General features: G+C 40.3%; 1 protein-coding gene across 1 annotated transcript in view; it reads left to right on the top strand.

Annotated features, from left to right (window-relative positions):
* The window catches only part of RABGAP1 (RAB GTPase activating protein 1), a 62,582-nt gene that overhangs the window by 3,358 nt on the left and 35,599 nt on the right, over nucleotides 1-23,625 (top strand). The window contains exons 2-13 of the mRNA XM_079324493.1: nucleotides 2,355-2,556; nucleotides 7,757-7,991; nucleotides 8,370-8,574; nucleotides 9,110-9,284; nucleotides 9,551-9,708; nucleotides 10,538-10,648; nucleotides 11,265-11,331; nucleotides 12,266-12,368; nucleotides 13,555-13,724; nucleotides 16,235-16,409; nucleotides 17,008-17,101; nucleotides 19,871-20,021. Of these exons, the coding sequence (XP_079180619.1) occupies nucleotides 2,407-2,556; nucleotides 7,757-7,991; nucleotides 8,370-8,574; nucleotides 9,110-9,284; nucleotides 9,551-9,708; nucleotides 10,538-10,648; nucleotides 11,265-11,331; nucleotides 12,266-12,368; nucleotides 13,555-13,724; nucleotides 16,235-16,409; nucleotides 17,008-17,101; nucleotides 19,871-20,021 (1,794 nt within the window). The 5' untranslated portion in view covers nucleotides 2,355-2,406. The remainder of the gene's footprint in view (nucleotides 1-2,354; nucleotides 2,557-7,756; nucleotides 7,992-8,369; nucleotides 8,575-9,109; nucleotides 9,285-9,550; nucleotides 9,709-10,537; nucleotides 10,649-11,264; nucleotides 11,332-12,265; nucleotides 12,369-13,554; nucleotides 13,725-16,234; nucleotides 16,410-17,007; nucleotides 17,102-19,870; nucleotides 20,022-23,625) is intronic.

Genomic DNA, 23,625 nt, shown 5'->3' with positions numbered 1-23,625 from the left:
CTCTTGGGGTTTGCTTCCAGAGCAGTCTTAAGCTGCATATAATTGCTCTGCTGGTCTTTGATGTGTGCCCTTCTAGGCTGGCCCTTCTTTTAATGGCCTTGGAGACTTTCTGCTGGTGATTCTACCACTGTGAGCTTTCTGATTCACATAAAATGATCCATGTGGTAACCTATAAGGAACAAAGTGATAGCAAGGAATGGAGGAAATTAAATCCATGCAAAGCAAAGTGTGAGGATATAGTAATTTTGGTTAATCTCAGGTAGTATTTTAATATTTGAAGACTGCTTTTGCAGCTGGAGTGTTTGAGCATTAATCCAGTGAACCTGTGTGGCTGATTCCAGTTGGATATCCGAGCTTTGCTACATCAAAAGCTTATCTCAGTCGCCTTTTTCACTGTCCCTTTTCCTGTGCTCTCTTATCTTGTGCAATTTCATGAGACTTCTGCTCAGTGTTAGACTGGCAGAGTTGGGCTGGTTGGGACCTCCTGGTGTTGCAATTCAGTGTTGTGACACTGCTGTGGGGTTAGGCTGGGCCAGCTGTGCCCAGGATCCGTGTGGGATTTGTTTACACCACTAGGGCAGCCAGGGAGCCTGGAAAAACACAGGAAGCTTCTCATTGAATTGAAGGGAATGGTGGGGAAAGGTGTTGGATTGAAACACTTGGGAAATAGAAGAAATGAGCACTTCAAGACAGATACACTATACCAAAATAAAGTGCTAAATTGATCCTTGCCTGGATGATCTTTACAGTTGCTTGTGATCAAAGCCTGCTTCTCTACTCCTGCTGTCAGTGTGGAAGATGGGTTTGCTCTGTTTGAATGAAAACAGTAAAGCCAAAGGGGTATTTAGTGTTTGATGCTTATTTTTAGTCTGTGTTTCAAGATCTTTGATTTAGGTATTTTCAGAGATCTATGTGTTATATAGAGTGCAATACAGAACTTCTATACAAATGATTTAATATGAATTCTTAAAATAAAAGCAACTTTAAGAATGAGAACTCAGCCCTACCTTTAAGATACATGTGAGTAATACCAGATAGACACAGTATGTAGAACTTCTCAAATTGCCTACATTTCTCAGCCAGGAATTCCCACTGAAAGTTAGATCTTAAAATGGTTTTGAAAAGCATATCTAAATATCACACATGATTTTGAAAATGAAATCAAATAACCACAGGTGTGTTGTCATTCATGAACATGCCACATCCATCCTTCCTCTTACACTCTGCTTCAGTTGTTCTCTGAAACATGTTCCAGGACCATGACATGACTTCATAGGTAATTGGTTAGAAGTTCTCCTCCTGGCAGATTTCATGTTGTATTGGTGGCTGTGAGGAGGGCATTGATAGGAATAAAAGCAGGCTTTGCTATTTCTGGGGTGTTGTTCCTGGTTCAGGCAGGAATGCTGAGCTGAGCCTGTGGCTGTGCCAGGTCTCTGTTGTTTGGCTGCACTGTTGGAAGCCAGGTTGGGATGGTGCTTCCAGGTTGGAAGGTAGAACTGGAGGCTGAAAAAGCATTTGAGTTTGGTTATGCTTGTAAGTTTGTAAAGACCTGAGCCATTGAGATGAGGGTATATTTGGATTTCTGGGAAATTCATCACCCATTTTTATCACGGCAGTCTGTTTTGAGCCATATATTCTGGGAATCTGTGCTGTAGAGTTCAAGGTGTGCAGCTGAACTTCACCTTTTGTTCCTTTCTTTAAATGCCTCTCAGTGCCAGTTCCAGCTTTTTAAAATCCTCTGTTGGCTCTGCTTCTCAGTACTGATCCAGCCTACGCCGTTCTTCCTGCTTCTTGGAAGTCTTTGCTTTTATTGCTCCTTATAGTACAGAAGATTCAGCATAGATTTATAAAATGCTCTATGTCCCAAGGTTTCAGAGCAAAATATCAAGAGTTAGGTCAAACTCTTGTTTGGGGGAAAAGAATGTGACTGCAGCATACAGTGAGCTCTGATAGATAAATTTATTTTTTCGTGAGCTTAGGTGAAGGCAGGTATTAACTGAAGGAAGTAAATGCACTTTATTGTGCTGGCCTTAACTGTCAGCAAGTGGAGTGTATGTTCCAGGGCCCTGTTTTGTGTGCTGTGTAGAAAGTGGTGAGTGACATAACCATGAGATACTGCAAAGAGTTTTATTAACTTCCCTTTTGTGAGGTGTGGAAACCAGTGCTGTGATAGCATGTGCTGCTTAGCAAAATGAAGGCAGGACTTTGAGTGTGCACTGAGAGAGGAGTTGGAGCTTGGTTGTGCTGTCACATGAGTTAGTTTTTATAATTAGTCAGCAGGTTTTTAAAAAGAAAAGTTTGAGCATTTTAGCATAAAGTTTTATATAAGTATTTTTATGATTTTTGTTTTTCAGGAGTTTATAACATATTTAATCTCATTCATGAATCGAACTTCCTTTTTAAGTCATGGATGACAAGGCTTCTGTTGGAAAAATCAGTGTCTCTTCAGACTCGGTATCCACTCTTAACAGTGAAGATTTTGTCTTGGTTTCCAGGCAAGGGGATGAAACACCATCTACAAATAATGGTAGTGATGATGAAAAAACAGGATTGAAGGTAAGAACCAATAACCTGAGTTTGTTCCCTGTTCTTCTAAATCAAACTAACCATAGAGAGCTTAAAGAGGGACTTCTTTATTATGGAAAACTTGACAGAAGGGAGAACTTATTCAAGAACCAGTTTTGTCAGTAATTTCTTCACTGCTGGTGTCAGAGGTGGTAATTAGGTTTTGAGTAAGAGCTCTCTCCATCACTAGCTGTGGGTTTTTTCCCACTTTGCAGAATCCTTCCTGAAGTGCTTAGGATGAAACAGACTGATTGTCAAGAATGTGGAACTGTGATTTTATCACAGCTTTCAGGTGGAAAGCAATATTAGCATACATGGATTTGAGTGTATCTGTTAGTTCAAAGATACACTGAAGTTTTCCCCAGTGTGAAATGTTCTCTTTAAGAAACGTAGAAGAGTAGTTACAACTAACAACTTGGCATAAATCAGAGAACAGAGCTCTGTGTGAAAGGCTTGTGAAAGCTGGAAGGCCACTGACATCTTCTCACTTGTAAAAGTCCTGTTCTGAAAAGAAACCCTTCTCACTCTCTACTGTTTTTTTTTTTTTTTTCTTTCTACTTAAACAAACATTCATCCCAATTTGTATTTCAGCAGTTTTTATGAAAAGTGGCACAAATAAGGTAATCACTCCAAATTTCATCACTTTAATATGTTGAAAACTGGATCTTCCCTGGAGTGAGTCAAGTTAGTGTGTTCTTTGTGGGAGATGGAAAGAGATATTCCACCATTGGAAGGAACTGATGTCTGCCTACAGCTGCATCTATATCTTTAAAGATGATAAGAAATCCTGTGTTCTGCCTGTTGGACTAGGTGCTCCTCTTTTCCTTTGCAATACTTGTAACAGAGACTTTATTGAACATTTCTTGATGCTTTTGCTCATCTTGCTTTTGCCTCCCAACTGCTTTGTTTATTTTTCTTGTGTTCCTTTGAATCCTGGGCAAGACATGCTGTTATAGTGTCTCTTTTCTTTTACACAAGACTTCAAACAAATTCTGTCAGTTAAGCATTTCAAGACTGATCTTTTGCTTAATCTGGCAAACAAGTTCACTTATGTTTAATGATTGTTGCAGAAGATGTCACATCATAGAATAGCCTAAAAAATGTCAACATTTCTTAAGCATGAGCCTGGTGATCTGTGAAACCTGCTGAAAGGCTGTAGCCCCATGCTTGTCTTTCTCCATGCTGCAAATACCAGCAGCATCAAGATCAGCATCAGTACTCAGGAATTCAGAGTAGTCTCATAGTGGTGCTTACCTTGAGAATGCTTCTGTGGCAGTGTCTGTAATCAGCTCCTGAAGCATCCTCTGAGATCCCAGGAGACAGACACTGTCAACCAGATTCTCTGTTCCATCCTGCTATCCCCCAGGAAAATTTGGAAGCATGAAATGTCTGCAGCACTTCTTGCTGCACGTGGGAGCTGTTTGTATCACTATTTGCTCCCAAAGTTTGTGAAATGCTGGCTACAGGTGTGCTGTTTGTCTTGATGAGGAAGGAAGAGCACGAGCTCTGCTGCCTCCTGATCATCAGTTTTAAATTAAGTTTTGCAGTTCTCTGATTTGGCACTGAATGCCACAGAGCTTTGCAGGTCTTAAGCTTCTTTATGAATTTGGTGCCAGGACTGAGCACAAGCCTTGAACAAAGTGATTCACCTTGAGCTTTTCAGTATTCTGGTGTGGAGAGCATGTGCTGTTAGACATTGGCTGCAATCTGAGTGATTAATGGGAATTTTCTACCTTAAACAAACACTCAGTGTGCAGTCTAAATTTTCCCATAGAGGGACCTTCCTGTTAACCTCCTTCCTTCTGCTTAAGGAGGAGAAAACTTTTAGCAGAGGAAATGAGAGGACTTTTTAGCTGTTCTTAGGGACGAAAATTTGGGTATTTTGGTATTGTTCTACAAGACAGAAGACATTCTGCTATAGCCTGTGGCTTTGTTCTTGGTATTTTTTTTTTTCCTCTTGGTATTTTATTTTCCTTGCAAATAGCCATTCAGTTGCCAGTGAAGTGGAGTAGTGGAGGTTGTCAGAGGTGTATTAAAAGTGTTGTCACTGTGGTATCTGAAAGTACTTCAGTAGTGCATGAAAAATTAATGTTAACAGTACAGCATGAGAACTGAAGTTATGTATTTTGTAGGAACAAATGAGATTTTTTTTTTTTTTTTCAGGCAGAAGCAGTTGGTTTGGTACTTATAGCTAAGTTAATTTGTATGTGTCAAACACCATTTTCTTTGATGTGCCCTCTAAGAAAAGCAAAACCTGGGTTCAGGTTTTTGTTTGAGCAGGTGTCTCTTTCTGGTCTTCTGTTCCTTTAGAAAAGCAATTTGAGGATGTTTCATTTGCTACTGAGCACAGTCTGAGGATGGTGCTGGAGGTTCAGGTTTGTGTTTGCTGAATGTGACAAGCTCTGAAATTTGTACATCAGGCCTAAGGCTCTCATTTCATATTTGCTGATAATGCTGTAGTTCTATGTAATAGTGCTATGGACTGAGTTAATGTAAGTTTTTGTTAGGCATTTCTTTTCTTTCTCGAGTCCAGACAGAGAAATATTTCTTTTGAATGTAATTAGGAACCATATTTCTCTTTAGTTAGTCATAATTCATAAATGTGTTTTTGCTTTTTGTCAGTGCTGAAATGCTTGGTTCAGTTTAAAAAGAGGTTGTCAGTGAATGTTTTCCAGAAATACAGTTTGCCAGCAGTTTCTGCTTTCCAGTATTGTTCCAGTGTCTGCTCATGCCCACTGACAGTGGGGCTGGGCTGGATTTAGGAGAGCTTTGCTCCTGGAGCACAGTGTGGAGCAGGAGTTGGGAACTCCCCAGCACAGTGAGACCTCTCCCAGCAGAGGCCAGCAGCACATGCCTCAGGAGGAGGAATAAATCACAGTTCTGATAAATCTCTGGTGTGCTAAAGCAAGTTTGCTACCTCCTAGTTAAAGGTTAAGTAAAATCACTTTTGAATTTTGTGAGAAATGGAGAAAGCCATGATTAGGGTAAAGGTTTCTTTGCTCAGCCTCAAGCATTGATCAGGTGCAGCTGTTTATTGTTCCCTTCTGCCCTTGGTTCTGGTGTGTGTCAGGCTGGCTTGGTTTGGGGCTGCAGGAGGGTTTCAGGCACACTGATGTGTTCATATGGCCTGTTCCCATGATGGGGGGAATCCAGACAGTTGTGTAAGAAACTTTGGGTGATGTGAAGTTATCCTTGGTTTGTGTTTTAGGCAGGTTTGCAGGCAGCTGATTTGTTGCACTGGATTTTTGGGACTATGAGAACAGCAGGGCTCCTCTAGTCCAGAAGTGTGGTTACTGTGCCTTTTAAAATTCTTGAGGGTAGTCTGGGCTGAGAAGGGAAAACTTTCTTGGAGAAATTAGTTTAAATTGCTTTTTAAATGGGGTTTTGATGATGATGTTTTAGAATATCTATGAGATGGGTCTTTTTTTATTTTTACGTTATTATTTTTTGTAAACAACTTGAATTTGTGTTTTACCTGTCACTACTCTTTTTGGGAAATTTTATTTTCAAGATCATGTTTTATAGATGTAACATCTAGATATGTTATTCATACTGATTATTTTATCAAATGGAGTAGATCACTGTTCAGATTTTTTGGCTTTTAATCCTGATAGAAAGGAACATTTTTCATGTGCATTTTATATTAATACCATTACAACATGTAGTTCTCATTGGATAGGGATTTTTCAACTTCCTTTTCCTAAGCAAAGTCTGTTGACTGTGAGGAAAGGTTTATCAGATGCAATTTTTTACCAGAATGAATTTTAACTTCAGGTTTCATAGAGAATAGGTTCTGTAAACTAGAAGTTACTCTAGGTTTTTTAAAATACAGCCTTTAATGGACAGGACACTATAACTAATTAATTCTATTTTGTAGCAAAACATATAAACTCCATACAGTAATGGAACATGGTGCATCTTCCATCATCATCATCATCATCATCATTTTGATGAATGCCTGAAGACCTGAATAATCAATGTGATGCTTGAAGGCCTTCTGCCTTTGATGACCCATCCTTTTGCAAGTTTTCTCCATAATGCATCATGCAAATTAATACTAAAATTGTTGGGAGGAAAATGGAAATCTGTGGATTTCTGTAACTAGTAGGAGGTTACAAATGCCTCTGTCTGTGGGTGTACAGCTGAGTGAGGCAGTTACCCTGTCCTGCTCCTGGCAGGTGATCACAGCACAGGAATATATTTTAATCTGTACAAAAAGTGATATTCTGTTTGAATTGTATTGTATTCTGTTTGAATATTGTATTCAATTTCAAGAGCATAAATGTCTCTTGCTGTTGTTTAGATTCTAGGTTATTACTTTTTGGTGTAGTTGCATAATTTGGATTCTATTAGCTGACATGCAGCACCTGAGTTTACAGTGAGTTTACAGAGAGGTGAGAATATGGAAGTGCTCCTAGAGTTGAGAATTGGTGTCAGCAGGAATAACCAGCAGCAGCTGAAGTGTTAGAAGCAAGTACCTTTTGTTGATGGCATCTGGTAAATGCTCTGTAAACTCAGACACTTCCCTGTTAATTGCAGAGGAATGCACAAAGAGTTTCCTTAGAAGCAGTATCTGAGTTTCCTGAAGTAAATGCCTTCATTCCCTTTCCAGTTTAGGACCTTATTTCACACTGTTGAGGTGACTTCATGCTTTCATGTTGAATTCAATGAGCTCAAAGTCAGGCTGCAGCTGAGCATTAGGAAACAAAGCAGTGCTGTTACTTCTCCTCAGTATGATGGCATAATCTTGTTCCAGATGCTTCTCTTCCTGTGAAACCCTGCTGTCTTGCCCATGAACCACGTAGCATATTTAATTATATTTGTCCCTTTCTGGTACTAATCTGAGATTGTTATAGCCCATCCTGTGGGCATCCCTAAGTTTCTCTGTCTGAGGTAGTCTTTGTAGTTGGTGTTTAAAGACTCGTTTGAAAATAATCTCCTTGCTTTTTCTAGTGCTAGAAAATTCCTGCTTAGAGCTTGTAGATCTGTTAGAGCAGGGAGGATATAATTCATGCTGGTGAGCATTTGCACCCTGCAGTTTGTGTTTATGGTTGTAACTGGGTTAAATTTGTTGGCTGCTGCTTTGGCTAGTAAATAAAAAGCCATGTGAATGACCCTGTGCCTGAGGGGTCTTTTTTGTTGTTTGAACAGTCTTTTCTCCTTTTTTGTGTCCCAACTCTGTGGCTCTCAGATTGTGGGGAATGGAAGCGAACAGCAGCTGCAGCGGGAGCTGGAAGACGTGCTGATGGATCCACCCATGGAAGATCAGTCCAGTGACAGGGACCATGGAGAAGAAGTCAGAACTGATGGAGATGGGGAAGAACCTGTTGTCCTTGAAGCGTCAGCATCCTCTACCATTAACCCAGTCTCGGTGGTAGGACTCCAGAAACCAGAAATGAACCTGCCAGTGAAACCATCCCAAGGAGGTTAGGAAAAAAAAGGGTGGGGAGGAATGCCTGGTAGTATCCTATGAACTTGTTTTTTATGGGGAAAGTGAAGATAATTTAGGTGCAGCCTTTCCCCATGTCTCACATTATAACCATTTAGTGCAGTAAATTCAAGATTATTTATGTGATGGAAGAGTTAATATCTGCTGAGCTGTCCTGTCTTCTGTAAGCACTGCTATACCAGCCCTGAGATGTGTGCACAAATATTAATCTTACTTGGCTGGCTTTATAAAATACAAGTACAGGCCTTTCCTATGGTGTTTTGACCCGGCCTGGCTTTTCTGTTCTTATCCTCCTCCTGTTGAGTGTCTGACACTTGCCCTGCCCGTTTCTCCCGTTCCCCCTGTGCTGCCCTAGACTGTGAGGATTTGAGCCCCTTCACGCCCGTGACCGACGAGGACAGCGTGGTGTTCAGCAAGCTGACCTACCTGGGCTGTGCCTCGGTCAACGCCCCGCGCAGCGAGGTGGAGGCTCTGCGCATGATGTCCATCCTGCGCGGCCAGTGCCAGATCTCCCTGGACGTCACCCTGTCGGTGCCCAACGTCTCGGAGGGCACCGTGAGGTACGGGGCTGCCTGCTCGGGGCTCTGCCTTCATCTTAGCTCCTTTTAGCTTGGAGCAGCTGGGCTTTTCTTTAGTGAGAAAGGGGTTTTATTGACATCTGTGAAAAAGGATCCTTTGAATTTGTTTACCAAACACTCTACCAAGGAGTACTGTGAGGGTCCAAGCTGTCCCCAAAGCCATAGTGGGATTGGTTGGAAATAGCCTGGAAAGTAGTTTGGAAAATGTCTGACACACGAGGCTTAACAGAGCTGTGTCTGTCCACTGCCAAATATTAGTGTAACTTTCTGAGGACTAATCCCTGGAAAACATGGGACAATTATTGGTGGAAACGTCTGTGGCATTGTACTTTTTGTGCTGTTCAATTTAAGCATCATTATTGTGGTTGTGCTTTGCAGTAAATGACAGGAGCTGGTTTTTGTGGTGTACTTTCTCTAGGAGGTATGAAATTGTTAAAGCTTGCAAGTTATGTCTGGCTGAAATAATTCTTCTAAAGGTGCAAGCTTGCTTTTTTTTCCCCTCTCTCTATTTTAACAGACTTTTAGATCCTCAGACAAACACAGAAATAGCAAATTATCCAATCTATAAAATCCTTTTCTGTGTACGAGGGCACGATGGGACCCCTGAAAGTGATTGCTTTGCTTTCACTGAAAGCCACTACAATGCAGAACTCTTCAGGATTCATGTCTTCCGATGTGAAATCCAAGAGGCTGTAAGTGCAAGCTTTTTGTCAAATGATAATTATGTACATGTAAATGTTATTACTGACATTTAAGCCAAGTTTTGCAGGCGCTTTGGAAGTAATGTAATTAATCCATCAATCTCAGTTATAGGATGAGAATACAGTTAACAGTTTATCCTAAGAACATAGAAAAACAGTTAATTAGATGCTAAAATGGAATTATATTTGTAAAATTGGTTGTGAATTAGTGGACATGCAGGTAGGTTTCAGCTGATGTTTGTGCACTCTGGCTGCAGGTGAGCCGGATCCTGTACAGCTTTGCCACTGCCTTCCGGCGCTCCGCCAAACAGACCCCGCTGTCAGCCACTGCCACCCCCCAGACTCCAGACAGTGACATCTTCACCTTCTCTGTGTCCCTGGAAATCAAAGAAGATGATGGGAAAGGTTATTTCAGGTACATCCTTCTTCTGTGCAGCAAATGGTTCTGTTGCAAAGCGACTGAATAGCGAGCGTGAAGCTGGGGTGGTCCCTAAATACCCTTTTGAAAGTTTCCTATTCTAGTTTAAATGAATCCCAGACAAATATTTTTGGGAAATAATACAATGATAAGCCACTGGACTAGGTAATCTTGGTCATTGAACTGAGCACTGGTGCTGCCTGCAAAGTGCTTTTTCTATTGAGTTTTTTTTCTATTGTCTTTAAGTCCTTTGCAATGCCTTTTAAGTTGTGCTCAGCAAAATTACTGCTGAAGCTGAAAGTGCAACATTGTCACTGTTTCTGGGAGTATTGGTGCTGAGGCTTCAGTGTGTGATTGGCACTGAAGTGCAGTTTTATATTTTCCCCCTCTTGCAGCATTTAGAAGGGCTTCTCCAATGAAAAAAGAAGGGAAATAGTCTGGGGGTTGGTCATTCCTTGGTGTCATGTGCCCCAGCAGCCTCATCCCTTGTGAGAGCAAACAATATGCAGTTTCTTGTAGATAATACTGTATATTACATGGGGAATCAATATTTTAAAACCATTGAAATCAGCTGGAAGTTTCTCAATGCTGACCCCCACAGTATAAGTCCCCAGTTTTTATTTTGTGAACCATATCCTTGGTTTTCACCTAAATCTGTTGCCATTTCTTTCATGTAAGCAATCACAGCATGCAAGGAAGAAAGATTTTGAGTGCTGTGGTATAAGGAGCTGCACCAGTGTCTGATGCTGGGTTTGGTATATGCAAGGAATTCTGATAAATGACTCCCTGAGATTTTTTTTTTTTTTCCTTTCCTGATGAATAACAGTGCAGTTCCCAAAGACAAGGACAGGCAATGCTTCAAACTCCGCCAAGGGATTGATAAGAAGATAGTGATTTATGTACAACAGACAACAAATAAAGAACTTGCTATTGAAAGGTAATGTCATCAATTTTTAAAAGATTCTTTATCTGTTTAATGTTAGTATTTTGCCTCTGAGGGAGCAGAGGCACACTGCTCTTGAGTGTGGCAAACCAGAGGATGAAGTTGGATGTACCTATGTGGGCCAGAAATCCTTGTAAAAAGGCCAAAATGAAATCATAAAAGAGATACTTGTATTTCATCTGATCCTTGTCTCTGCTGAAGGGTAAATTCTATGCAAATATGTCTTAAAAAAACTAAAGCCACCAAAGGAAGGGCAGAAAACTGCAGGCCAAGTGTTGTTGTGGTATAAGGAACCCTTGTTAGCAGTTACTTCATTACACTGTTCTTTAAAGTGAAGGTAATGGAACAATTTCCAGGGTGCTGTAAACAGGGTAAAACCATATTATAAATATGCTTCTGAAATCTTGCTTGACATTTTTGATGTTGGCTTGCATTGTTTTGCTGGACATGCTTGATGCTGCTTTCAAATGTGAAGGTTTGTTGATGTTTGTCAGTGGATTCATGGGCTGTTTGTGATGTATGACAGCAAGTACTTAGATAAGAAATGTTAATGGTTTGTTTATGAGCATGTCTAATTTTTGCAGTTACATTTTTTTGCCTGGCTTTGCAGATGTTTTGGCCTTCTCCTCAGCCGTGGGAAAGACGTTCGGAGTGGGGACATGCACCTTTTGGATTTGGTAAGGATCCATCTTAACAAAATTCAGGAAGAGTTTTGGTTATGGTTGTGCATGATCTCAGGATGGACAGAGAACACTTCTGCAGTTGTTGATGGGAGTTGATGCTGTAGGTTCCACTGTTGAGGGTGAGGCTCTGGGCAGTTGAGCTGAGTCCCTGCCTCTGCTGCTGAGTTAGAATGTGACCTGATGTGTGGTAAAGGGACTTGACCAGTTTTACAGTCAGTCATGACTGTTCTCATTTAGGGGCCTGAAATAAGAAACATGGAACCCTATTTTTAGACATGCTGAATATTAAAGTGCTGTGCTTTGAACATGGAAAGTTTTACAGCATAGTTATCAGTGTGAGAATCAAGGCCTGAGAGGCTTCAAATGTAACACTGAGAACTAGTGGGTGCTTTGTTCTTATGACTCACTTTTCTCTATAAAGTAATGATAGAGATAATTTGACTTCACAAGTGTGGAGTGACAACAAATTTGCTAGTATTTATGCAGTACATAGTGAGTACTCAAAAAGGTTTAATACTACATGAATCATTTTGCCTTCTACCAGGCTTTGGATTTCACAAGAAAGTAAGACAAACAAGCTGAACATTAGATAAAATGTTGGTTTGGTTCTTAATGACTGAGTAACATATATTGTGTTCTCATCTATACCTCTGTGAGCTGAAAGTTGCTGTCAAATGGCCACCTCCAAAACCACTGGTCATGCCATGTGCTAATAGAATAATTAGTATTAATTGGCCTTTCTGTGTTATGGACACCAAGGATTGCAGGGGAACTCTGTTATTTCCTTCAGAGATGATCTTTGCTACAGACTCTGTCACAGGGACTTGCCCTTTCCTTGCTAGTGCAGTAGCTCTTTCATGGGGCTGGCACTACATAATGTAGAAACTTATTAAATTAAAAAAAATACATAAACTTACCTTGTTTCCAGGAGTCCATGGGTAAAAGTTCTGATGGGAAATCCTACGTGATCACTGGGAGCTGGAATCAAAAGTCTCCACACTTCCAGTTTGTAAATGAAGAAACACCAAAAGGTATGAATGTTGCCAGGTGTTATCCCTAGCAGGGAAATTACTTCCATAGTGGGCATTGGCTTAATTGTCTTTTCTCTTCAGAAGAATCCCACAAAAGGCTTTCACAGGCTGGGATATATTCTCAGAAAGTGGGGTGCTGAATGCCACATAAAAATAAAAAAATAAAGACAAACAAAGACAAACTGTGTTCAGTAATATGTTGTAGGAACTGTAGTGAGAGGCTCTGCAGGTGTGAGGCAGGATGCAGTTGCTCTGTGCACCACTGGGGCTTTTTAAGAATCTCATTGAGAATTGCACTAAATGACTTTTACAGGCACTTGCTTTGCTCGGTGTCTCATGGTCAGTTCAGATTTCTTCCAAATCCAAGTTTTTAATTGAACAGAAGGATTTCTGTACCTGTGAAAATGAAAGTTAACCACTCCAACTGTCATCCAAAAATAGCTGATATTGCATTGCTCTCTCGAGTCCTGAAAGGGACTGTCACTACTTCTTTTAAGATGTCAGTTGAATTATCATCTCTTCAATCTCTTGTCACTGTTGCGTGCCAAAGGTTGGGAAGTTAATGGGAATAGACTGGGCAAAGTCATGGAAGTCAGCTGCTGGGCACAGTCTGGTGCTGGAGTGGATGCCATCCTGCCTGAAGGACACAAATTTATCATTCCCTGTCAGAGAGATCTCATAGGTCACTGAGCCCTGTTGCCTCCTGTTGGAGCATCAGAATGTGTAGTCAATTTTTGGAGTGTCACAGCTGAGATGGTTTTAAATGCCTTCAATATCATGGTATTAAACACTTAAGTAGCTTCTAAGACCAAAAAAGAATTGAAGTGTAATTAGGCTGGATGGCAAGAGATGTGCAATGTGCAGTTAAGTGCACAGATCCTCTGTATTGTTTAATGAAGGTTTTGGATACATTTCAGTGGGATTTGAAAAAGCAGAATTTTTTCTCTCTTTAACAAGATGGTTTTCTTGGCTTGATGGCTACAGTTTCCTTTCTGTCTAGTATATAGTGCACAGTGATCCAATTTCCTTATTTTGAAAATTCTAGGGTTTTGAGATGTTAAATTAGGGGTAAAATAGATTCTGAAAAGGACAGTTTCCTTTGTTCTTCCTTGTTACTGGGGAAGGGTTATGAAATATTTTATTTGAAATGGGTTTTATTCATATTGTGGCTTCATTTTCTCCCTAGATAAAGTGTTGTTCATGACCACTGCTGTGGATTTGGTGATAACTGAGGTGCAGGAGCCCGTTCGATTCATTCTGGAGACTAAAGTCAGAGTTTGCTCACCTAATGAGAGGCTGTTCTGGCCCTTCAGCAAACGGAGCTCAACTGAAAATTTTTTCTTAAAATTGAAACAGGTAATGTGTTAAAAAAAAAAAAAAAAAAAATTGACAATTAATAGCCTGTTTCTCCCTATGACTGCTAAAACCTTTACTAATATAATGCTCATAATGCAACATTTTCCTCCTGAATCAAAGAGGTAAAATAAATGCACTTCACTTTTAGAAAAGCTGCCCTTTATTGTGCTGATTGTTGCTGGCTAGCTGCAGTTCCCATAAAGAGCCTGAAATAGCTTTTTTTGATAGCTTTGATGAGTCTGCGAAGTTACAGAGAGGCTTATGGATTTTCCAGCCAAACCACAGCAAGAAAAGGAGCAGAGGATTATCTGCAATGTGGGGCTGTGCTGAGACTTGCTGCCATCAGGGTATAGAGAGGTAATTGTGTAAAAGAAAGAGTTAAGAGAACAAAAATGTCCTTACTGTGATCCTGGTGACATGGTATCTGATATATCAGTAAACTTATTCTGTCATACCAATTGAACATTTCTTCTGAATTTTTCTTTAGATGAGCAAACATCCACATGAAATTCCAACAAATTTTATTTTGTCAAAGTCTATTTTCCCCTTCTGGTTGGAAATGGAGATTTCACACATACCCCAAGTTTGCCTTGGGGGGAAAAAATCCAAGCAACCACAAAAAATCCCTAGAACTTGTTAAAAAATTTTACTGTTTTTTCCAACTTACTTTTTTACCATCTACTAAAAATGGAAGCATTATTTCTGTCCAGGATATTCCTAATAACTTAGTCTCAAAATAAGGCTGGTAAGTCGAAGGTCCAAGTCACTAAAGAGAATGTACTTAAAGTAGCTGCTGTTCTGCTCTAGAAATCATTGTTCTGAAATGGGAGTCCTGTTTAAAGAACTGGAAATGTATAAAAGCAAATAACAATGTGGATATACGTGCTCTCTTAGGCTTAGCAATTCTGGGTGCAGCCCAAAAAGAAAGCAGTGTTGGAGTCCTGATTTCTTGATAAGTGTTCTTATTTAAAGAGGTTTTGAGTTAAGCAAGAGGCTTTTCTTCTTTCTTTTTATACTTGTCTTTAAGTGCTAGCAAAGAATGGCATCTGGGTAGTAACAAAGATGAAGTTCACCAAGGATTCTTATTCTATGTAAAAAAAAACCCCTTCCTTCAAAATTTAAGGTGGAAAAATTCTTCATGGATAAGCTCAGCCTTTTTATTTAGAATATTTTTGAGATGGAACATGGAGATGTTGAACAGTAGAGGCTGTTGGGCTATAAATATTCTACAGCTTCCAAAAGGTGCCTTTTCTGTTTAAAAGGAAGCTTATCTTACTGAGCTAATTCTGGATCTTTTGTCTTACCAAATTCACAGACATTGTGACTTATCTTGGCCAATTCTCTTTTTCCACAGACACTGTTGGGTTATCCAACTTCCAGTGTTTACTAATGGGAGATTATCAAAACTTGTAGTGGAAGCAACAAATATAGAATGTACTGCCTGATAAGCCTGGAAGGGAAACCTGTTTCTGTGGAGTCATGATTAGCCTATTAAAAATACAGCTGTGTAGAATTGGCTTATCTTACTTTGGCAGTGTTTCTTTATTCAGAGATGGTGAAAGCAGAGGGATTTTATTTGCTCCGATTACGTTTAGTGATTTAGTCATTTTTAGTTTTAATGCATTTCTCTTCATTTTTAATGCTCCAAAGAATAAAATTTAGCACTGGGAGCTTAGTGTGGAGTATAATTATAAATCTTCTGTCTTTCTTTACCTTCTCTTTTCTGCTCTCTATTTTTATTCACTTAGGAAAAAAAATCTAAGTCCTTAAAATGTATTAAAATTTTCTTCACAAAGAAAAATCCTATAAAGGAGAGCAAGGTACCAAAGCATTGAAAATGATGGAGAAATAGGGCCACAGAGTAGACTTTGGGGCTCAGCCATTTGTGTTCCTGCAGCAATGTATACACAGAGTTGGATACTTTGCTAAAGACCATTCCCATGGGAAAATCATAGAATCCCAGACTGGAAGGGACCTTAAAGCTCATCTCATTCAAATAAATATGAACAAATTTTTTAAGACTACTTTTGCCATCATCCCCAGAAACCTTTTCTATTTTAGCTTGTTTTATAAATTCCCTTTGAAGAGTAATTTGACATAATTTTAAAGGTTTTGCTTTTAATTTTCCACTACTTAAATAAAGGAAAGGTTGCTGCATATTGAGGAACCTTCATCTCTTAGACCACAGATGCATTTATAGCTTTAAAAATCAGTGCATTTATGTCCAGTTCACTTATGATGGGAAAGATGAGCTCCCTGTGGATGGCAGATCCAAGTGACACTTCTGCCTGGGACAGACACTTTATGCTTTTGGGTGCAGCACACTCCCAGGGCATCAGAAGCACTGGCAGCCTGCACCTTGCATTGTGTTCCAGCTTTGAACACTGCTCACAGTGGGATGGGATGGAAGTTGTTCCTCAGCTCTCCTATTCCAGAAAGAGAAGGCAGAGCCTTAGGAAGTGATCTGGAATTTATGTAGTTTCTTCAGTAAAATGAACCTTGTTTCCTAGATAAAGCAGAAGGACAGGAAGAACAACTCTGACACGCTGTATGAGGTGGTGTGCCTGGAAAGTGAGTCAGAGAGGGAGAGGAGGAAAACCACAGCCAGCCCATCTCTCCGCCTGCCCCAGTCAGGATCACAGGGCTCCATGATCCCATCTCCTCCAGAGGATGATGAAGAGGAAGGTAAGAAGCTCCTGTGCTTTGTGGGCAGTTGGTGAATAACATGGTTGTAAAAGATGTAGGATCCTTTCCAGTCAGAATCTGCCTGATTGCAGGTCCTTCCTTGCTGGAATACTGCAATATTCAATACCAGTCCTGCATTCCTGGTCAGCCTCTCCCTGGTCTGGTACTTCAGTGTCCCTGCTTTTCTCAACCCAGGCCTCCTGTCTGCTGTGTTTGGGACAATGTGAAAAAGGGCTTCTAGAAACTGGGGATTATCATGTAGCTTCTGCCCCTCCCTGAGCAGCTGTGAGCAGGTTTGAGAGCAGGAAGGAGAAGCTGGTGTTATTTGGAAGTGTCAGCAGGCAGTGTTTTAGTCAGACATCTGTGAGAGATGAAACTGTACCAGGACCTGCCCAGCTTGAAACTTAATGCATTTTCAAAAACTCGTGCTTTAAAAAAAAATTCTTTTAAAGCAAACCATGACTGCTTCTGAGTATAGAAACATCTGGCCTTGTGGCTCTGAGCTGAAATGAAGATAACTTGGGTTTCTGCTTTTCCACTTTTCCTGCTGGCCTTCCATGTGGCCTTGGCTGAAGTGTCCCTTCTGTTCTCTTGGCAGACAATGATGAACCACTCTTAAGTGGTTCTGGAGATGTTTCCAAAGAGTGTGCAGAAAAAATCCTTGAAACGTGGGGAGAGCTGCTGTCCAAGTGGTGAGTGGCAAAATCACATTCTGAAAATTACAGTTCTGAATATTCTCATTCTGTTTGCTCCTTCTGCTTGGAGTTTTTGTTTCCAGAGGCCATTTGATATAAGATTAGTTTGGATTTTGTTCTCTATCCATCCCCACAACATCCCTTATTCTCTGTCTTGATATTTTCTGATTTCTTTAGAGTGTGCTCTAAATGTTTTAAATTTTGAATGCGTGCTTAATGTATAGAAATTCACTTCTGCTGTATCTTTAACTGGTTTGGTCTTAAAATGAGTATTCTTTCAGGTTTCTTGGGATTTTGTTAAAGGAGAACCTAAACTAAGTAGAATTAAGAAAATGCAGCTCTTGCTTTGTCTGTTTTGCACAGATCACTTCCATTCCTGTTTGTAATTCTGACTGAGTTCACAGCCAATTTTTCCTGCAGCTGTCATATCTTAGTGACTGTAGCTTAAGAAATGGGAGATTTGGACTTGGATAGAGAAGATGTTTTTCCTCCCTTATCTAAAGGAAGGCTCCAGAGCCTGCCAAGAAGGAAGTACATGAGCTCTGCTGTTTTTTCCCTGGAAAATGTCAGTGTACAAGAGAAGTGTTTCTTGTCAGTCCAATTGCTAATGCAACACAATCCTCCTTTGACAAGGGATTTTTTTATTCATCTTGGAAGTAGCCTGAGCAGTTCCAAAGTGATGCTGATTGTTGTAAAATTCAGGGGTTTTGTTAGGTTTTATTTTTTTCCCCAGGGGGATGATGGGCAGCTTGAGATTGAGCTCAAACAGGCTTCATTTTGAGTCTGGCTTTAATTGTGGCTTTTTGCTTCCTGAAGTCAATGAGAGCAGGGCAAGGGCTGTACAGCAAGTCAAAGGTTGAGTGGAGTATTGGATCTAAGGAGTAGGACAGCAGAGATTGGAGTCAGTCATACAGCTTAGATAAGAAAAAATATTGAGGTGATCACTTAGATAGCAATCTTTTTAAAATTATAATTATTTAGTATTTTCTGCCGTTATTACTTATTTGTATAAGTAGTTTTCCTCCCAGTTTGGTTTTGCACTAAGTGGACACATTTGTGAGAGGGAAAGGCTGAGGTAAAATGATACATGATCCCTTTTCCCTCTCCTAGATTTGGAGAAACATCTTCCCCAGATGAGCTCTCTGCATCTGCTGCTGTGAGAAAGTTTCTTTCAACTTGAATTTTTTTTGTAACTCTTCCAAGGGCTCAGAGATAATTAAGCCACCTGACTCCCATTGGAAATGTTTTGGCAGCTCTAAGAGGATATGAAATGCTTCTGTGCTAATGCTGGCAACAACTTTAATATGTGTTAAAGGGCTTTCCTTCTTAACTAAAAACGTGTATTTGGAAGCAATGATCCTCCAGCTTTTAACATAAGAGGATTGAAAATCATAAAAATCAGACTTCGGGTAGTTTCATGCTAGTTTCTAGAATTGTGTAATTAGATTTGTGTAGTAACTAAATATTTGGTATTTTGTGATACCAAAGAATATTTGGCTGATGTTTCTTAACTGCTGAGTCACACAATTTTCTCTTTTCAAAAATAGTTTGGAAGAATCCAGTAATGTGTAGCCTTTAGTCTACAGCCTTCATGCCTGTATTCATTGCAACTACTGTTGTACTTCCTCTGATCTGAGATTAAGGCCAAGCAGTTTTATAGGCCTTTACAAAAACATGTAGTATTTTATGTATAGGAAGTATTTTATATAAATATACTTACATATTGTAAAAGTATAATAAATGCTCTATAAATGTGTGTCTATAGGTGCAACTGAATATTGATGTAAATGTAACTACTATATAAATATTATTTTTATTTTAGTTTATTTCCTTTAGAGAAAACACAGTGAAAGAGGACGTGATAATCCTGGGTTCTGTGCAGTAAATACTGATTGAAATGTCTGCCTTGCTAGTCTCTAGATTAATGTGTCAGAACACTGTAGATGGGAGAAAGGCAATAGGGAGTCCCAGATTACGTAAAATTATCATCCACATATCTGTTAGACTGTTACAAACATTAATAAATGCCAGTTTTTAAAGAACATAATGCAGTTGATGTGACACAAGTTTATTTTTCTGCCTGGCTTTGTCTGTCAATTCTCTTGATCATTTTATCCAGGAGTTTGTTTTTTTTTAGTAACTGCAGAAAAATACGTAATTTCCATGATTTAAGGCATGAGTCTTTTGGGGATTTTTATATATAAGCCACAAATGAGCTGTTCAGCTTAACGTGCTGTAAGTGCATAAATTACATGGAGGTTTAGTTTTTACAACTTGCAGTGCTGTAATTGATGAGCTGTCAGTGGCCTCGCTGGAAGGAGCTGTTCAGTTGGGGCTGGCTGCTGCAGTGGAGGCTGCTCTAATGCAGGGCTGCAGTTAGATAACCATGAGAGGTGATTTTCAGAGCTCTCACTGCCTCCTTGTCCCTGCCTCCCTGGGAAGGTCACCTCCTGCTGGGATTGGGCAGCTGAGCAGTGGAGACTTCTGCAAAGTGCTCATTTTGGGGTGGTTTGAACTTGGAGTGTACACGCTGTAACCTCTGTCCTCTAGTATTTAATGGAGTGGTTGAGTTTGTTGAATTTTATTACATATATATATATATATAAAATGGGAATCGAGAAGATAGTCTGGGAAGTAGTTCTCCCAACTGTATTTATTTTTCATAACTGGCATTTCCCTCAGAGCTGAGGAGTGCCTGGCAGTGCCTGTGTGCTGTTCCCGGGTGTGGTGGCTCTTTGGGGCACTAACCCTCCTCCCTCCCTGCAGGCACCTGAACCTGAGCGTGCGGCCCAAGGCGCTGTCGCCGCTGGTGCGCAGCGGCGTCCCCGAGGCGCTGCGGGGCGAGGTGTGGCAGCTGCTGGCAGGGTGTCACAACAACGACCACCTGGTGGAGAAGTACAGGATCCTCATCACAAAGGTACCCTGCCTTCTTTCTGCTCTTTCCCCCTCCATTTCTTAAAGAATGGGAATGGTGGTTTCCAGTGTACTCTTGCCTGAGGGTCCCTGAGTGTACCTGGATCAAGGAGTGGCTGTGATTCCATTCTCCAGCAAAAACCCTGGTGGCATTACACTGCTTTCCTTTTATAGTCCTGTTTCACTCAGAGTTCTGAGTTTGTGAAAAATAACTATCCTATTAATTGCTTTCATAATGGACAGATTAATTTTATTTGCTTGCTTGGCTTTTCCAAATGGAAGCTGAATTTTGTTATGTTGTCTCAGTGTTTATGCTAAAAATTCAACACTATAGAAATTGCAGCCTTTTTTTAGTAGAAAGAAAACAGAACAATGTGGATGTTTTTGCATTAGACAGCAGTTTTGTGGTTTCTCACCTTGAATGATGACCTCAGTAAGGTAGGAAAAGGATGTAAGAATTGTATGTACAGACATCACTCAGTGATTCTCAAAGTTCAATAGCAAATGGGTCACAAAATGAAATGTCACTTTCTTATCCAGAAAACTGATGTGTTAATTTGGATTTGACCATTATCTGTATAGCTACATTGGATTTTATTGCTTTCATCAAACATGCAAGTCTAGAAGGACTGTATTAGAAATTATTAATGATGCAGCTTTAGTACAAATAGAACAGAAATTAATTATTCACCATTTAAAAAGCAAAACAAGTGAATCAGACTTTGTATATCTATATTCTGATGGCATAGATTCACAAGAAGCAATTAAAGACTTCATTCTGAGGGCAGGAGGGCTTCTGAAATTAAACTCGGTTTCTGCTGGAGTCATGCAGGAAGGATCCTACATGATGTCAATGAATCATGTTAGATCAGCTAAAAATGTTCTGCCATAAGTATTTTCATATACTTGGTGAATATAGAAAAAACTTGATCCAAATTCCTTAATACTGGTTTATGCATGGTAGAGCTGTAACTTGGGTTTTATGGTGAATAAATCATATAAGTAATGTGGAGGTTGAGTGCTTTGGCAAGGAGTGATCACAGCTATCCTGTTGTGTTATTTTAATTGCCTGGTGAGTAGTTGTCAGCCTCACTTGTTTCTCTGTTTCAGTGTTTTGGTATCAGAATGCAAAAGATGATGTCTTTGTGGCACAGTTGGTGACACTTTCTGCTACTATCTTTGTCAGCTGGAAGGGGATAGTGTAACATTTCATTTTTAAACTTGTGAAACCTTTCTACTCGTTTGCATTTGGCTGAGACAAAGAAAGTAACCTGCATCTCGTGTTGGAAGCATCTCTGGAGTCCAAGTGAAAGGGGAGAGTAGGCTGGTCCTGCTCTGTGTTCTGCTCTAAAGCACTGGCAATACCTGCAGTGCCCATTCAGCACAGAAACTAATTAAGAAATTAGAGAGAATAGGTCCTGATTGACCCTTTTCAGGCCCTGCTGTAGTCTCATGAGGTCTGTAGTGTATGCTGCCACTGGTGCCATATTAGCCCAGTGCCATGGCTGTTTGTTTTGTTGTGACTGAAATATGGAAACAGGGACTGTTCCTGTAAGAGGGACAGAGGTTGGTGTTGGAGAACAGAAATGTGTGCTTGGTTCATGGGGGAATTGGGTTTTTTTCAGTCTGCAGGCACTGGAAGAAGTGCAGGGTTTTAAATTGGGTTATCTATTTGTGTGGATGTACAGAAGAGGAGAACAGGCAAAAAATGCAAAGATTGTTTGTGAGGCTGAGGAGAGCAGGAATTCAAGGCCCAGCAATATAATGTTTGCAGACCCTTTGCATGTAGTCTGTGCCAAGAGTATAATAATGGTGGGCTGCACTTTGGCCTGAAATTTTTGTTTTCATGCCTTTCTTAGGCATGAAATGTGATAATTTTGGAGTTCTAATGTGACTAATTCTTACTGCACTTAAAATAGCAGCTCAGCTACAGTCAGTATGCAGCAATGCATAGGAGTAAATGTTCCTGGGAAAAAAATTGTTAATTATATGAAGACAAGGGTCCATTATATTACATTGCTTTCCCATCTTTGTAATGCTTTGCCATGTTTTGCATGTCACTAATGCCAATTCTTCTCTTGCAAGTTATTTGCATTACCATCCCTTGAAGGGGTTTATGTGAGAATAACAGCTGTGGTGTAGTGCAGGAGCACAAGGAGTCCATGTAAAACCTGTGCCCTGGAATGTGAGCAGGAGATGCAGGAAACCTGTGTGAGTGCTCATAACTTCTCTCTTCATGTTGCCCTCTATTCCTGTGGCTACATTTGATTTCTGCCAGGCTTTTCATGACCCCATGCAGCAGCACAGTCCCAAATTAATAAGAATCTGTGTTGACAGCTGCTTCAAAACCTTCTGGTGTGTTTGGGGGATTTTTTTTGTATTGTGCACAGGATGCTGGGTGCAGTACCCCAGGATTTCTTCTTGTGGATGCTCTCCTGGACAGGCTTGGGTAATCTCTGGTTTTTGCTTTCCTTTACAAATTTATTGCTGCAAGGACAGGTGTTGTTTTTTTTTTTTTTTACTGTCGAGTTGTGGCTACTGAAGGATTGAAAAGAAAGTGTCTCCTGTTGTGCTCTACCATGCAGGAGAGCTGTGTCAAGCTCTCTTCTTGAATATGACTTAAAAATGGCATTGAAACTGTGTTTCAAGGTGTGCTCCTTGTGTTCTAGTCATCATGACAGCTTATATTAATTATGTGCTCTGGTTTTCTTTGCCACACACTGGCTGGGGTTTTGTTCTCTGCGCTTTTGTTATTGTGGGAAGGTTGAAATTTCACCATCATGGTGCATCCACGAATTACTTTTGAGAATTTGCACACCATCTGTGTGCAGTAATAAAGCTTTTAGCAGCTCCAGATTGCCATGCTCGTGGTGGGGAGTGTGGATGAAAGCCAGCCCAGTGAATTAAGGTCATGTCCCTTCTGGGGACAGAAAGCAAGCTCTAGGTGAAACGATCTAGACAATCCCTGGGAGAGGCATCTGCTCCTGGTAGCACTTTGGCAGTCACAGTTATGGCTGTTAATCTTCAGGCTTCCAGCCACTGAAAGGGAGCAGAAGACACATGAGGACTCACTCCAGGTGTTAACAGACACCTGCAGGAAAAGTACTGCATGTTCTGGACAGGCATAGGTGGATGGAAAGTGGTGGTGAGTAGAAAATGTGTAAAGTGAGCCAGACAGGCTAAAAAAGATAAATAATCATGATCCAAAGCAAAGGAGACAAACAGCCACAACAGACAAATTTTAGGAAGGATTAATACAGCTACTGAATCTGTCAGTGGAGAAGTTCTTCATAATAGCAGCATTAAAAACCTGACATTTACAATATTGAGGAGAAAATAAAAAGCTTTTGGATATAGGTCTGTGTGGGAGGAAGTAATGTTGAAAGGAAAAAGCCGTGAACTGTTGTACCAGATAAATACACTATATTAAGAAAATACAACTTGAGAGGGACATCTTGTGGCACAAATAAAATAAAAAATAATAGTCTGGTGTCAGGAGGACTATCCTGGAATGTTACCCCGGGGTCACCATTTCTGGGAGAAATCCCAGGCCTGGTAAGAGATTTTTAATTTGTTCCAGTCTTTCTTATAACAAGACTCCTTCTACC

This window comes from Erithacus rubecula (assembly GCF_903797595.1).
Source record: "Erithacus rubecula genome assembly, chromosome: 21".
Lineage (NCBI taxonomy): Eukaryota > Metazoa > Chordata > Aves > Passeriformes > Muscicapidae > Erithacus > Erithacus rubecula.
This window is presented reverse-complemented; position numbering and strand designations above follow the sequence as displayed.